This window comes from Aspergillus ibericus (assembly GCF_003184845.1).
Source record: "Aspergillus ibericus CBS 121593 unplaced genomic scaffold BO80scaffold_10, whole genome shotgun sequence".
Classification (NCBI taxonomy): domain Eukaryota; kingdom Fungi; phylum Ascomycota; class Eurotiomycetes; order Eurotiales; family Aspergillaceae; genus Aspergillus; species Aspergillus ibericus.
The window spans coordinates 629,494-643,396 of NW_020292108.1; the positions used below are offsets into that span (position 1 = coordinate 629,494).

Genomic DNA, 13,903 nt, shown 5'->3' on the forward strand with positions numbered 1-13,903 from the left:
GGCATTCCAGCACCAACAAAAAAGAGAGGTCTAAAAGACTGAGGCTTATCCATCACCAGGAAAATGAAAAAGGAACGCATAAAAACATACAACAGAAGGGATTCGCTGGTGGTCACCCACCCAACTACTAACCTCCCGGCGTGTGGCTTAAGTACGGCTGAGCGGACGGGAAGCCCTGTTCTCCACACCCTATGGTCGTATGTGCCAGATTGTTAGATGGGACGAATCATATCAGACTCAGGCAGGTGGCATCCAGTGGTTATGGATGATGGAAGTTGGATGCATACAGCTATTGGTGACATTCAAAGAAACCCTAAGCGACATGCACATCATCCCTGACATGACGGACTTCAAACAGGATCCCGGAAGATTCATAGAAATCCCTTTTGTTGACAGTCTGTAACTTACTGCAGGCTAGGAGGTGAAATACTAACGATCGAGTGGTAGGAGGCCTCGTTGATTTCGAGGTTGGGTTCGGGATTTGGAGAACGATTTGGGGAAAGGAACCCGAGCCCCACACTGCCCTACATGAAGCCTATGTCCAGATATCATCACGGCTGAAACTTCCCCTGCCAGTTCTCATCATCCGCAAGGTACCGTAAGATCCCCGCGAATGTTGGTGAAAAACCGAGGATCGTCCGTGGCAGCTCTATTTGTATATATCCAGTCCCTCCTGCCCCAATGCCACCCTAGCACCTACATGCTCCCCTAGCTCTATCGCCATGTTATAGTCCTCTTTCATGAGCTGTACCTTAAACCCACCCTGGTAGTAATTGCTAGACGGAGCATCCGCCATAATACCAGGGCAGAGCGTGCCCGCCGCGAAGCCGTCGACAGAACGCCCGGGTCCAGTCCTGCTCTGATGCCCATGTTCAGTGCCTCGGAGCTACCCACCAACTGCATCTACCCAAAAATTCACCGGGCTATATCCACAAGAGCGTATATTGTTCAATCTATCCTAAAATAACATGCCCTTCCCATAAATCTTCTCATACATCGCTAGGGCCCGGATTGGGAAGGAATACATATAGTTATGGTATTGAATGTGACTGCGGCTCATCAGCATTGACCACAAGTTGTCAGCTGCACGGGAAGCATACCATGTAAGGACTCCACTACCGACAGGATATTCTTGTTCCCATTCACCATTCGGTTTTTGTCGACTCCGAATCAGATGAATCCCTCGTTTGATTGGCTCCGGATCGGGATACCCGGCGTACATCAGCGCGAGACAAGACCAAGCTGTCTGAACGGTATGTGACCTGGGGGCTCGTACATATGAGCCAGACAGGCGAGACTGGCAGTGGAACTCTTGTTAGCTTCCTGCAGCTGTGAGGCTCGAATGGACATACCTCAATTGTCTCTCCCCAGCCTCCATCAGGCTCCCACATGTCCAGTAAAAAGCGACAACCCGCTCGGACCACGGAAGAGTTCGTATATGTCCTTCCTCCACAGTGCAATGCTTCCATGGCGAAGAAAGCTCCATACGTAAACGTAATTCCCCAAGACGCCATCCAGCCACCATCTGCCCGCTGGCTTCGCTCCACGAATTTCACGCCCCGCTCAATGGCCGTGTCAATCTCCTGGCGCCGATACTCGCCGTTCCGAGTCCTGAAGACAGCCAGTGCTGTGATGCATGATGAGGTGCACTCCACGTAGTCGTATTCCGTCATCACTTGTCCAAACATTTCGGTCCCGTTGAGGTACTCCAACCAGGCCCCGGCGCCGATGGGCTCGAAGCTGCTATAGCCCCCGCTGGCATTTTGGATCAAGAGAAGATTGTCCACCGCTAGGCGGATGTTCTTCTCGCTCATTTCTCGGAGAGTTGTTGCGCCTTCAACCATCAAGATGGCTTTCAGTGCCTCGGCCGTGCAATCGGAACAGGGGCTGCCATGGTAACGGGTGGTGAAGGACCAAGCCCCGAGACGACTCGGACGATGGCAAGGGGGAGAGTCATTCCACTCTTCCACAAGTTGCTGCTTGATCAGGTACTCATAGGCTTGTAGGGCGTTGCTTTGGAATTCGGTATGATTAACCAGACCTGTATACACAAGGGTCTGCAGTGCAAAGGATGTTTCCCACGCGTGGGCCCCATGAATACTCATGGACTGCATTCCAGATGAACCCATCCAGAGGTACTCTATACTCGCCTCTTGGATGTCCTTGAGGGTAGGAGGGTTGGGCCCCTCGGCACAGTAGAAAGCAATCATGTTCAGCCAAGAGTCAAGACACACAATTCCAGTCGACGTGTTAGCCCGTGCTGAATGTTGAAGTATTTCCCATGTTCGTTTCTCTGCCTTTTCTCTGAGCTTGCTGGGGCAGAGCCACGGGCTCCACACATTGTTAAGGGTCCAGTTCAAGGTCTGCAGAATCCAGCTTTTTGCCTGATGCCTCTTGGACGGGCGCACCACCCCTTCGAATGCTGCGAAATCGACGGAGGAGAAGTTTTCTGGGAACAGCTCCTCCCGTATCTCGTCCAGGAGATCATTGGTCGGCATTGTGAACCTTCGAGAGGAGAGGTAGCACATTGGCAAGTAGACTTGGCGCGGGATTATGAACCATTGCCATGGGCTGAGAGAAAGCCACTCCGGCAGGAGCCTGACATTGCGTCAGTATTGTTCAGGGCTCGAACTAGCCATTCACTCTGAGACAAACTACTCACCACATTTCCACTGGAAAAGGATCAGTACCCGCCCAATCATACAGACCCAGCAGCGCCAGCCAGAACTTGGCCCAGCTCGGTAAATAGACTGCTCCGCCCAGACGGAGATAGTACGACCGAGCTTTGCGAAGACGCTCATGGTCGGCAGGAACTCCGATGAGTCGCAGTGCAATGTACACCAATGTCGTACTCATCAGCGAAGTCTCCTCTTGCAGATATGTCGGCCAGCCGCCGTCCTCGGGGTTCTGCAGACCGAACATAAAGCGGACCAATTCGATGATGTAGGCTTCATGGATCTCGGCGCCGGTGATATACCAAGCAATGACCATCATCGGGGTCACGAAAAAGATACAACTCAGGTCGGCTGCCCAGCAACCCAGATCCCGGACCTGAGTGTTGGTCTGAAATCGAGTCCCCTTGTAGATGGCCTCAGAGTTTGTTTTGGCAGCACCGGAGTCAGGAACACCCTAAATCATGTTTTGGTTTCTTGTTAGCGCCGCTTCCTAAGGATGGTCATTGTGCCTAACGTACCGTCGGGAGCTCGAGGAAGAATTTGGATGTGGCATCTTGTGGGCGGACCTTGCGCTCCGCCGGGTCATTCACCATACATCCACTTCAAACGTCCCAAATCTTCCGTCGCCACCAGGTGCCACCCCTCAAGGTCGGTGGTTTTAGTATAAAATGGGCACGTCACATCACCCTGGGCTTTACCCAGGCGGTTCTTGATCTTCAAGGTGTACTTGCTTGCCATGGCTCATGTGGCAACCCAGTGCTCCCGGCTGCAGAGCCCCGGACTGTAGAACTCACGGGGACCTATTTATAATATTATAGGCAGGTTATGCCGATCCTGTTTGCTCGAGTCGATTCAAAGGGCCAAGTTTGATTTCACCACATTTGGTTTGACCGAATATTTCATGATTCTCCCCGGTATATTGACGCAAGAGACAGGTCCAGCTCTTCTTTCCTTACTCTTCTTGGCTCTTGTTCCCGAGGCTACAGCTCCATGACAATATTGAACTGCAATATAAAGCATATATAGCAGCATATGTCTTGGGCTGCACGTGCAGTCATGCAATACTGGAACAGAAACTGGAGACGGGAGGATCGTGGCTGCAGAGGGGCGATGCGCTGACAATAGCCAGCACGATCCTGTGGGGTCGACAACTCCCAGGCTGCTGTGTAACGCATCCCCTCCCGGCTGGGTTCTCAGCTTATCTGCCAGATACCGTCGCATGCCGGTTCCATTCGATCGGGAATGACTGCAATCAGCGGTCGACTTGTCATGCCGATCCACAGACCGCTCCTCCCCGACATCATCCATGTACTTCAATAATGGCTGCACTCGAGATGCAATCCCGTCAATAACAGATGCTCATGTCATGCCAATTGGACTAGGCGGCTAGCTGGTCAGCTGCGTGCTCTTCGCCGAGTGTTGATGACATCCAGGCCACACTTATATACCGAGGGATCAGTGTCTATGAACTCACCACTGGGCTCACGATCCCTGACAGCCATGTTCGAAATCGCATTCCACGCCCTGACCCAAGGGTTCTATCTGCTTGTCTTTGTCTTCCTTGTCCGTTGCTTGTCCTTACTCTGGAAGCACCCCTTCCCCGCCAATGCCCCCAAGTTTATCTCGGGATCCCCGCTAGTGGGTGCCATTCGGCTGTTCTCCGATCGAAGAGGGTTTTGTCATGGCAGCAAAGCAGCCTCTCCGACCGGAAACTACAGCTACTATCTGGGTCGGAATCGTGTCGTGGGCCTGTCCGGTCCCCAGGGCCGCAAGACATTCTTCGAACACAAAGATCTTTCCCTCGACCAAGGGTTCGGTCATCACTCCTTTCTCTAATATAGACAATAAGAACCGCCCGCTGACTCTGCGTTCAAGTTGCATTGCAGGGTTGAACTGTTCGTGGCTGTCACCAATGTTTTCGAACAAGGTGATGATCCATCCCTCGACACACATGTCTCGTATTTTCGGTCCACAGTGCGCACGGCGTTGCAGCGCAGCCAGAGCTTAGAGCTCGTACCCGCAGCCATCGAGGCGTGCACCACGGCGAGCTTGAACCGCATGCTGGCTAAAGGTCTGATCGACCCTTTTCAGGAGCTGGGCTGGCTCTACGCGGAGTCGACCACGGCAGCCTTGGGAATCGATGACGTGGCGTCCTCTATCAATTACGAAAACGCCTTGCGTTATAACAATGAGCTGAAACCCTATGGTTTGATACTGCAGGAGAGGAGGCGTCTGATTTGTACCCCGTCGGTAAGTGTGTGCAGTCCAAGTGCTGCTGGATGCCGTGGTGAGCCGGGCTTCTGTCTTTCGGAATTTAGTCGAGGATGAATTCAGGATCAATATCCCGTCGCTGGAAGATCATAAAAAGAAAAAAAAAAAAAAAAGGGTCCATATTAACTCGGTCCTGCCACAGAGAGAGAAATCTTGGATTGAGGGATTGAGGTTAGAGCGTCCTATAGGATGTTGGATGTCGGTGGAATTATCTCATACTTTATCAACAGAACAGAATCAATTGTATTAATAATTGGAGGCCAACCCAGTCATGCTTTGAGACTTTTTATGAATTATTACAATGCTAATCCCCAGGAATGGAGCTGACTTTGGAGGCATCCCGAGAGCTCCCTTTCCTACTGATACAGATACGGTTGTAGCACTACTTCTCTACTCTTACTAGGTAATTTATTGCAAGGCAGCCACAGTCCCAGAGCGATAGCAAAGGTAAGTCCAAACACAACAATCAACACCCAATCAAGCAGTATACTCTACTACAGACGTGAGATACTGTCAGTTCAATCCCCAGCCTCGTCAGCTCGGCTAAGCGACATCACATGATGCTGCAAGCCGGAGGGGTTAAAACCATCAGCCTCGCACCTGATTTCCCCTCACTCGCTATCTCTTCTATTCACTTGTCCATCTCATACTCACTCCTCATTCAACAACCCTAATCCAATATCTATCATATCCAACCGGCTCCACCATGTCCCCATCATCCGCTCTTGCAGAGAAGGTTGCCCCCCTCCAACTCATCATCGGATACACCTTCACCAACCCGGCCCTTCTCTTCGAAGCCCTCCAGGCAGCGGGCTCCTACATCCCAACCATAACCACCCGCTTTGACGGCCATAAAGATCTCGCCCAGGTCGGAGACGCCATTCTCCAGATGGTACTCACCCTAGATGGATACCAAACCCGAAAGCCCAGAAGTAACCCCCCCTGTGTCCCCTCCCTGTAGAAGCACTAACCTCCATCAGGAAAAATCAGCAGCATCATCACGGCCAAAGCCAACAACACCAACCTCGCCGCCACCGGCTTCAACAAATCCCTCGACCACTTCGTCATGGTTAACCCCGCCCAGGGCAAATCCGTCTCCACCAACGTCATGGCCAGCACCGTTGAAGCCCTCCTCGGAGCGGTCTACATCGACAGTAACCAGAACATTGACAGCGTGCGATCCGTCATGGACGCGTTGGATCTCGGCTGGCCTTGATGCAGCCCCATAACTACTCCAAATACAAACACACATAGTGGTAACGTCAAACCCCCATCCCTTCAGAGGAATAGAAGAGCATAGATATATGCCAATTAACGTACCTTGCAAATCTAGTTGCTTACCAATGGGGCGCCCATGGGCCATTCTCGCCCGCGACAGGGTCATTCGTAGGAGACAGCTCCCCCTGTCGCTCAAGGACGATCGGATTCTGCAGAAAATTGTTGCGATTTCGATCGACTTTGAGCGGCACGCGGAGCTGCTCCTATGAAGGGTTCTGTAGCGGACGAGAGGGCCCGTGGGCGGTGCGTTGGCCAGGAACGGTCTGGGTTACGGGCTGGGCTGGGCTGGACTGGGCTGTTGGGGTTGGTGAGTTGGTGCTAATGTTGGCGGTGTAGGTTTTCTCGCGGTGATGGTGGTGGTGATGGTGCTGAGTGGAATGTGGGAGGATGGGAGAATGCTTGAAATCAGGTTGTGATGGTTGGTGTGTTGTGAAAGATTTGGCTTTGCTTTGTGACTTAATGGTTGCTGTATGTGGACGTGCTGTTGGGAAATTGCAATACAACCAAGTTGTGCTGGGCTTCTACCTACTGTCTTCTCAAGTAGAGTAAGTAGCCCTGAAGGTAAAAAACAAAGCAACCAACATTTAAAGGGGTGCACAAGAGTATGTTGTTGGTGGATGCAAAAAGATGGTCCCAGAGGGGCTCGAACCCTCGACTTTAACGTTATTAGCGTTACGCTCTAACCAACTGAGCTATGGGACCGGTGGTTGAATGGGCAGTAATCTATCTGTTATGTAAGCCAAGGAAACTCTAGCACACACTCTGTACTCCGTAGAGCACCATTCATCGTTGATCAAATAGTCTCCCTACTTGGCATAGAGGTAAATCAATCAGTTTATTGAATGTTGGTCGTATAGTCAGGCTAGCTTGCAGTCATTGTCTAATACCTAGATTAAAAGGTTGCTACATTGGTGAATGGTAGTTTTTTGCAGCAGCGATATACATTGAGAACATCATCATGGCACTCTCCTCCGAGACCTTGTCCCCTTCACTCCATTTCTACACAGGTTCTTATACCCCTCCGTAAATCACCACGCCAGACCCACAATTGCAAGCAATAAACTTCGATATCCGACCGAGTCCACTGGCGATGCTCTGAATCTCCTATCACGTCAATCCTAGCGAACCGAACGTGGTGAGAATAAGGTGAGATTCAAACACGGAGCGTTCCGAGTCTTCCGCCTCATCCATCTAAGACATCAAGACACCGATCCGACGCTCTACCAGATGCTCCACCGATCAGCGCACCCACTACGCAGCCACGGAGGATCTACCCCAGTTTCAACGTGAGACATCCGAAATCAAGCGCATACTTATCTTCCCCGACCACACCAAACCCTACAATCAACACACTGCAACCACCATATGTATATTGTCACTCAACAACCCGTATATACAACAAGCAATGGTATCAACTAGCTATAATCCACCTCCACCGTCAACCGGACCGCCCCCGCCGACACGGTCCCCCCAATACCATCCACCGACGCCTCAGCACTCGTATACGCATTATACACAGTCCCCGCATCAGTCGTAATATACGAACACTCCTTATCGGCATGCTGACAGATCCGCATCCCCTGCACCGTCTGATCGGCATTCTGCGCCTGAATCGCACTCACATCCCACCCGGACCACGCATCATTATCCGTATCCCCGAAATCGAACTCGCCCCACGTGCACGAGTAACCCCCGTAGTCATCGGTGGGCAAACTGTCCCCCTCCGCGGCGCCCCAGCCCCCTTGCGAGTTCTCGTCAAAGGCCACGTATTTGGTGGCTCCCGCGGCGAGCGTGAAGTTCAGGGCCGAGTGGCCGTACCAGCCGTCCATTTTGCCGTCGGGGCCGATCTTGTTCCAGAAACTCACGAACCAGGAGTTCGTGTTGCTGCCGTTGATCTGGATCACGTATTTGTATTGCCAGGCGTCCGCGGCGTCGACTTCGATGATGTTGCTGCCCCATGGGTCGCCGACGTTGCCGCTGTAGGTGATTCCGCTGCTGCTGCTGTTGGTGCGGCCGCCGAATCCGGAGGTCGAGTAGACGCCGTTGGTGGGGGTGGACGTCCAGGGCTCGCTGCCGGAGGTGCCGCTGGCCGCGGTGGAGCTGGCCGCGGTAGAGGAGGTGTGGGTGCTGGTATGGGTGCTCGTGTGAGTGCTGGTGCTGGTATGGGTGTGGGTGCGGGTGCTGGTGTGCTCGCCGAAGCCCAGAGACAGGGAGATGTCCAGGCTGGCGCTGATGGCCAGGTCCTCGTTGGTGTCGATTTCAATAAAGGCGCCGCTGGCAGCGGTGGTGGTGGCGGCGGAGGTGCTGGTGGTGGTGACCTCCTCGTAGGTGGTAACCGCCTCGGCGGTCTCAGTGGGCACGCCGTAGACGGTGGTGGTCAGAGTGATGTGCTCGACATCGGTGACGGTGTGGACCTCGACTTGGACATCCCGGGCGGCCACATGAGCCTCCTGGGCGTGGCCGTGGCCGTGTTGCCGGCGGTCATGGCCGTGGGAGCGAGCCAGGGCCGATTCGGCGATGGCCGCGCACAGAAGGAGTGACTTCCACTGCATGGTGGAGAGACCAGTGAGTCAATCAGTGATCTGTATCGCTGCAAAGGAGGGTTGGATTTCGTTGTTGATCTTGAAATGAACAGGGTCCAAAGGAGTGACTGGATGTAGACAGCAATAAGGAGAGTGCTAGCCGGGTGACGGGAGGTATATAGCGAGGCAGCCCCGGATGGCCTCGACCAAAGGAGTGGATACGGGCAGCGCAAAGGAATCGTCAGCATTGGACTCGGACCGACGCCGCCATGGTGGGAAATTGACGAGTGCACCAGGCTAGTGCCAGTGCCTGTGCGCCTCGACTGGAGTCCGAGGCCGACTGGATGCCCCGGTTAGGGCAGTGAAACGGAGGGCGGCGGTGGTCTGAAACGCAGGACCGGCCATGGCGAACGAACCGGCAGCGACGGCGCGATGGACTGTGTTGGCCGGCGGGCTTTTTGTACAGGGCGCCAGCCAATGTTGTGGTGATGTGTGTTTGTTGATGGGTCCACCATCCAGGCACGGCGCTGGCATGCCATCCAGGTTGGCCCCTACGTAAGCCCCCTTGCGTCGTCACTCTGAGTGGCAGCGTGCCCACGGCGTCGGCGCCATGTGGTCTGGCCCAAGGTGACTGGATTAATTGGGTTGCTTGAACGAATTGTAGCATTCCGGTTCCTGCTTGACGCCACGATGGTGTGGGTCAGCCATCAAATAACCGGAAATCGGAAAACGGAAAACAAAAAAAGTAAAAGATAAAAAAATAAAAACAAATAATATAATAAAAAAAAAAGTGAGAGGCACCAGGCAGAGAGATAAATCTCGATAGCGTTGGCACCGGCGGAGTTAAGCCTCGACTAGCGTGGCTTCGGCGGGCCACTCCTTTTCGGGTGGGTGGTTCACATTAATGTTGATCGGTCACCACCAACACGTGTAGGTGATGTCGATCTACTATGTAGAGAACATCTGACACTGCACTGCCAGATCATACATCGTACCTGACATATCCATCGTTTTCATCCCCTGATTCCGACATTCAGATGTACACAACAACCCATGACAGATTCGGCGCCACCGAACCGCCGGTTGGCTCGGGTGGGGCTCACTTACGTATGCTTCTGAGGTCTGCGAGTAAAAAGGGTTAATTATAGCCTGCCTCGACTCAGACAGCCAGGCTGACGAATCCCCGGTTCTTGCAGTCACCTTATTTCTTGCCGTGTCCGCCCATGGATGCCCCAAACTCTCGTGGTTGACACTGCCCGGACAGAGCCTACGTACGAGGTTAAATAGTTCTTCTTGGCGGGGTGCGAATGAGACCACGCAATGTGATTATTCCTATGTAGTAGCCTGGTCAAAGGGGTAGTCTTAAGATGGTTGCTTCCGAGGCACGGAGGATTCTACCTCCTCCCGCGGAGCCGTGGGATTGCCGAGGGTACTTTTTGACAATGAGAAAACTCTATTCGTATCGACGACGGAGGATGTACTCCGATGATCGAGATTATCGCCACTTACATATGGACTTCATGCCTGCGTGACGAATCTCGACTCGAATATACGGTGTGAGATGCATGCAGTGAATACTTCCATTTCATTACACACATCCATGTCTACTATGTACTTTGTAGAAATACGATCCGTACCTGAGTGGATCCATCCAATGACTGCCTGTCCTATCCGTTGCATTCGGTACCAAGTACCAACATTGTCTGATCCATGTACTCCTGTCCAGGTACGGAGTACGCTGATTGGCCACACACAGGAATAATCAAACCGACATGCATAAGTAGCAATGGTACGAACTTGGCTTCTGGACCTGTCTACTGTCTAGTGTATGTACCGATTCGGTAGATCGACTCGACCTATCGCTTTGACATGCCTACTTGGATGTCCTTTAGACCAGTCATTTGGTCTGTACGCGGTTGGTGGGTTGCTAAGGGGTAGGGAGCCATGGATTGGGTTATATGGAGCGTGGTTTTGGATTCGATTGATGGATTAATGATGGATGGATGGACGGATGGATGAACGGATTGGGGGCATGAAAACTTTGTCTGTTAGGCTTCATTGCTTGGGTAGCATGTCCTATTAGGTAGATAATTGCAGGGGATTCGCTTGGGATCAGTGTTGGGTGATAGGAGGGATGAGTATAGATAGGGGCTGACAAGGCTGGCTGGTCGGTTGACTGCTTGCTTTTTGGGTATGTTTGGTGCTAGTGGTGTAGCTAGTCAACTGCAGATGGGATTTCATTGGAGAAAGGACGGAGAGACATGGTGGGTGTGAAGAGATTCTGTGCTGCACTGCTGCTGGGCATGCGGATCATTTGTCAGCGGCAGCTGGTATGTGCATAAGGTTATTTCATTGGTCATGGCGTCATCAGCTCATTCCCCATCTCGATTCCGTCAGTTAGGCATTACTCTCCCACAACCACAGATCCGTCTGCAACCCCTCGCGTTCCGCATCCAGCACCAAATTATTCGTGCTCAGTTGATCCGCCGCCGACAGCATACAATCCAACGAGAGTCCAAATCCCCGCCAATCCAACGGCAGCTCGTCGTCGGGCTCCGCGATCTCGTGTGGGGGCGGAAGGGCCGCAGCCCCTATTGCCCCCGGCATTTCTGACCCCGATTGGTGTCCCGGCTCGGAGAGGTGCTCCTGGCTGGTGGGTGTGGCCAGTTGCGGGCGTGCATAATTTCCGCCCTCGGTGGGTCGGCTCTGGCGCTGGACTAATGGCTGGATCAGTTCTTCCAACAGCTCGATCTCGGACTTGCGCAGCTGCGCGACTCGATTCCCGCGGTCAATCATGGCATCCAGGAGGCTGTAGCCCATCTCGCGGTAGCTGGGGTCCGTCAGGGCGTCCGGCAGAATGGCGGAGATGAGGGAGAGGACGAAGAAGGAGGAGAAGAGGTTCTCTAGGTCGAAGGGCAGGAAGGTTTCTATCGAGTGTTAATGGGGCCGATGATAAGCAAATTGACACCTACCGAGTAGGGTTTGGTCGCGCAGTGCGGTCAAGATGCGCAGGGATTTGACGGCGGAATCAATGCACGCCTGGAGTAAAGCCTGGACGGGCGGGGAGAGAGTGCGGAACTCGGTGCCTGCCTCGAAGCAACTCAGTCGTTCCCATAACAGGCTCAGAACAAGAGGTCTGGTGGTGACAATAATGCACTATGACTATTAGCACCGCACAGCATCGAATATGGGTTCGCGTACCAGATGGCAGGAGAGGGTCAAGCGAGTGGTAACCCCGGAAAGCGCGTCGACCGAGTTTGCAAAGCGGTGGGAAAAGACAACATCCAACTCTCGCGACAGACTGGTCATCTCATGCAGAACCGATCGCACTTTGCGAAGGAACACTCCGCCCAGCGTACCATCGGCACTGTATACCGCTGCTAGAAGTCAGCGCTGATGGGAGCAAAGAGTTGGACAGGAAAGATGGAGCGCCTACTGTTGAGCACGCGGGAAATAACCTGCGTGATCTTGACGTGGAGACTCAACGCAGCCTCGTTTCGAGAGCAGGTGCGCGGGTCCCAGAGCAACGTGGTGATCTCGTCATCTCGAACCGAATTTGGGGATCCGATCAGCGAGGAGAACTTGCGATCGAGGATGTACACCGTCCACCAAATGTTGCTGCAGCGGTCAACCAATCTCCGTCCGAGCTGGTCCACGGGGAGGGCCCGGTGGAAGCCTTCCACCAATGCCATGCGCATCGCATGCCCGATCTACTTGGTTAGCCAAACCCTATCATCTTGGACTGATACTCACATAACAGTAGGCCGTATCTCGCATGTCCACCGAGTGAAAATACAACGCAATGAGAGCCAACACCTCGATGGCTAGGGTAGGCTCCTGCCAGAGCCCGGTGATATCCGGAAGCAGCGACATGGCTCGCGAGAAATATTTGGTCCAACTCGCCGTGTTGGCGTGGTCCCGCCCCGGGTCCAAGAAGGCCTCCCCGAACGCCAGGATCACGAGAAACTGCACATACCACAGGCGCGATTCCTGCACCTTGGTTTCCGCATCGTCGTAAAACTCATGGAGATGTCGGATAAATTCGTCCTCGTCGAACAGACGGTACAGCTGGCTGAAGTGGAACTGCACGGTGCTTACCATGTAGAGCGCGTGCTCTAGCGATGGCAGTCCGCTAATGTCGGGCGATTCCTCGGAACTGGCATGGCGCCACTGGATCTGATATGCATCGCCGTCGACCGCGAGCGGAATCGGACGTGAGCTGTCCGGCGATATATGTGCCTGGACGATGTTGAGAACCCGACGGCTAAAGGACCAAGTCGATGTTGGTCCCAGGAACACTGCCGTTGTCAGCCGTTGCTTCGGGGAAATGGCAGATAACCTACGCCATATTCGCTGTCGTTGTCCGGTGTGCTTGAGATAGGTGGATGGCGACACCAATGGATTGGATGTGAATCGGTCATCATACCGATTGCTCTCGGCTAGGTCGAGGGTGGTCTCTCGGGGCAACTCCGAGGCTTGGTCTGCTGGGTCTGAGCGGATTAGCTAAGGAGATGCAGGCCACGCGGGGTCCTACCATAGCTGGACTCCTCGGCACTGTCCGCGGTCAAGGCCCGCCGTCGTTTGACTGCGGGGGAAGCGCTGACCCCCTCCAGGGCCTCGACCTTGCGTTTCAGGGACAAGAATAGCCTAGGGGAGTTAACCTCCGTTCCGCTCTGGCAGAGGGCAGGGATCCCACTCTTCGGAGACCACAATCTTCCGGTCGTCTTCAAAAACACAGTGCTCACGACGCTGGCAGCACTTGTCGCAGGGATGGGTGCCCGAGCACTTGACCTTGCGGGAGCGACAGCGTTGACAGCTGGCCAGGTTAGTGGATGAGGATCGATAAGAGGCAGTGGGGACGGCCGTACGCATTGCTGGTCCGCTTGGGACGTTGAGATTGGTCCATTCTACCAGATACCACGGCTCGAAGCTGACAGACACTGGTCAAGCCATCCCCAAAAGATAGCACCTCACCCTCTTCTGCTTGAGTTGCAAGAGAGCACAAGCCTTGTCGCAGCCGTCAAAGCAGGAGGAGACAAGAAGAAGGGAAACTTCCCCACCCGGGCCCGCTGACTCAGCAGCCCCGCCCGTTCTCGGCCTCAGGATGGACTTATCAGGACAGCGATAGAGAGCGCGAGAGATAACCTGCCTCCCAGC

General features: G+C 53.7%; 5 protein-coding genes and 1 non-coding gene across 6 annotated transcripts, besides 1 other annotated feature; 2 read left to right on the forward strand and 4 right to left on the reverse strand.

Annotated features, from left to right (window-relative positions):
• Positions 1-209: part of a sequence feature (Protein overlapping with rRNA (BO80DRAFT_350420, RAL03318.1) was converted to a misc_feature.) that runs on past the window's edge.
• A 749-nt stretch (positions 210-958) lies between these two features.
• On the reverse strand, positions 959-3,413 carry BO80DRAFT_453487 (lanosterol synthase; the record flags this gene model as incomplete). The annotated part of the gene is made up of 6 exons (XM_025722010.1): positions 959-1,049; positions 1,101-1,297; positions 1,353-2,598; positions 2,663-3,129; positions 3,194-3,228; positions 3,266-3,413. 6 exons carry the CDS (start codon positions 3,411-3,413, stop codon positions 959-961), a joined length of 2,184 nt encoding a protein of 727 aa, XP_025577646.1.
• Positions 3,414-4,175: 762 nt separating this feature from the next.
• BO80DRAFT_442994 (uncharacterized protein) lies at positions 4,176-5,273 on the forward strand (the record flags this gene model as incomplete). The annotated part of the gene is made up of 3 exons (XM_025721309.1): positions 4,176-4,486; positions 4,562-4,925; positions 5,262-5,273. The coding sequence occupies 3 exons, from the start codon at positions 4,176-4,178 to the stop codon at positions 5,271-5,273; spliced, it is 687 nt and encodes a 228-aa protein (XP_025577647.1).
• Positions 5,274-5,652: 379 nt separating this feature from the next.
• On the forward strand, positions 5,653-6,162 carry BO80DRAFT_350663 (ribonuclease III; the record flags this gene model as incomplete). The annotated part of the gene is made up of 2 exons (XM_025715552.1): positions 5,653-5,878; positions 5,927-6,162. The coding sequence occupies 2 exons, from the start codon at positions 5,653-5,655 to the stop codon at positions 6,160-6,162; spliced, it is 462 nt and encodes a 153-aa protein (XP_025577648.1).
• Positions 6,163-6,852: 690 nt separating this feature from the next.
• Positions 6,853-6,926, reverse strand: BO80DRAFT_t104. Its single transcript has one exon. It is a non-coding gene; the product is annotated as a tRNA-Ile (tRNA).
• A 536-nt stretch (positions 6,927-7,462) lies between these two features.
• On the reverse strand, positions 7,463-8,881 carry BO80DRAFT_16841 (putative allergen Asp F4-like). The gene has a single exon (XM_025713926.1). The coding sequence runs from the start codon at positions 8,774-8,776 to the stop codon at positions 7,640-7,642; it is 1,137 nt and encodes a 378-aa protein (XP_025577649.1). The 5' UTR covers positions 8,777-8,881; the 3' UTR covers positions 7,463-7,639.
• A 2,262-nt stretch (positions 8,882-11,143) lies between these two features.
• Positions 11,144-13,652, reverse strand: BO80DRAFT_442997 (putative C6 transcription factor; the record flags this gene model as incomplete). Its single annotated transcript, XM_025721310.1, has 9 exons — positions 11,144-11,673; positions 11,719-11,902; positions 11,948-12,123; positions 12,183-12,456; positions 12,500-13,044; positions 13,090-13,236; positions 13,281-13,393; positions 13,443-13,562; positions 13,615-13,652. The coding sequence occupies 9 exons, from the start codon at positions 13,650-13,652 to the stop codon at positions 11,144-11,146; spliced, it is 2,127 nt and encodes a 708-aa protein (XP_025577650.1).
• Positions 13,653-13,903: the final 251 nt, after the last annotated feature.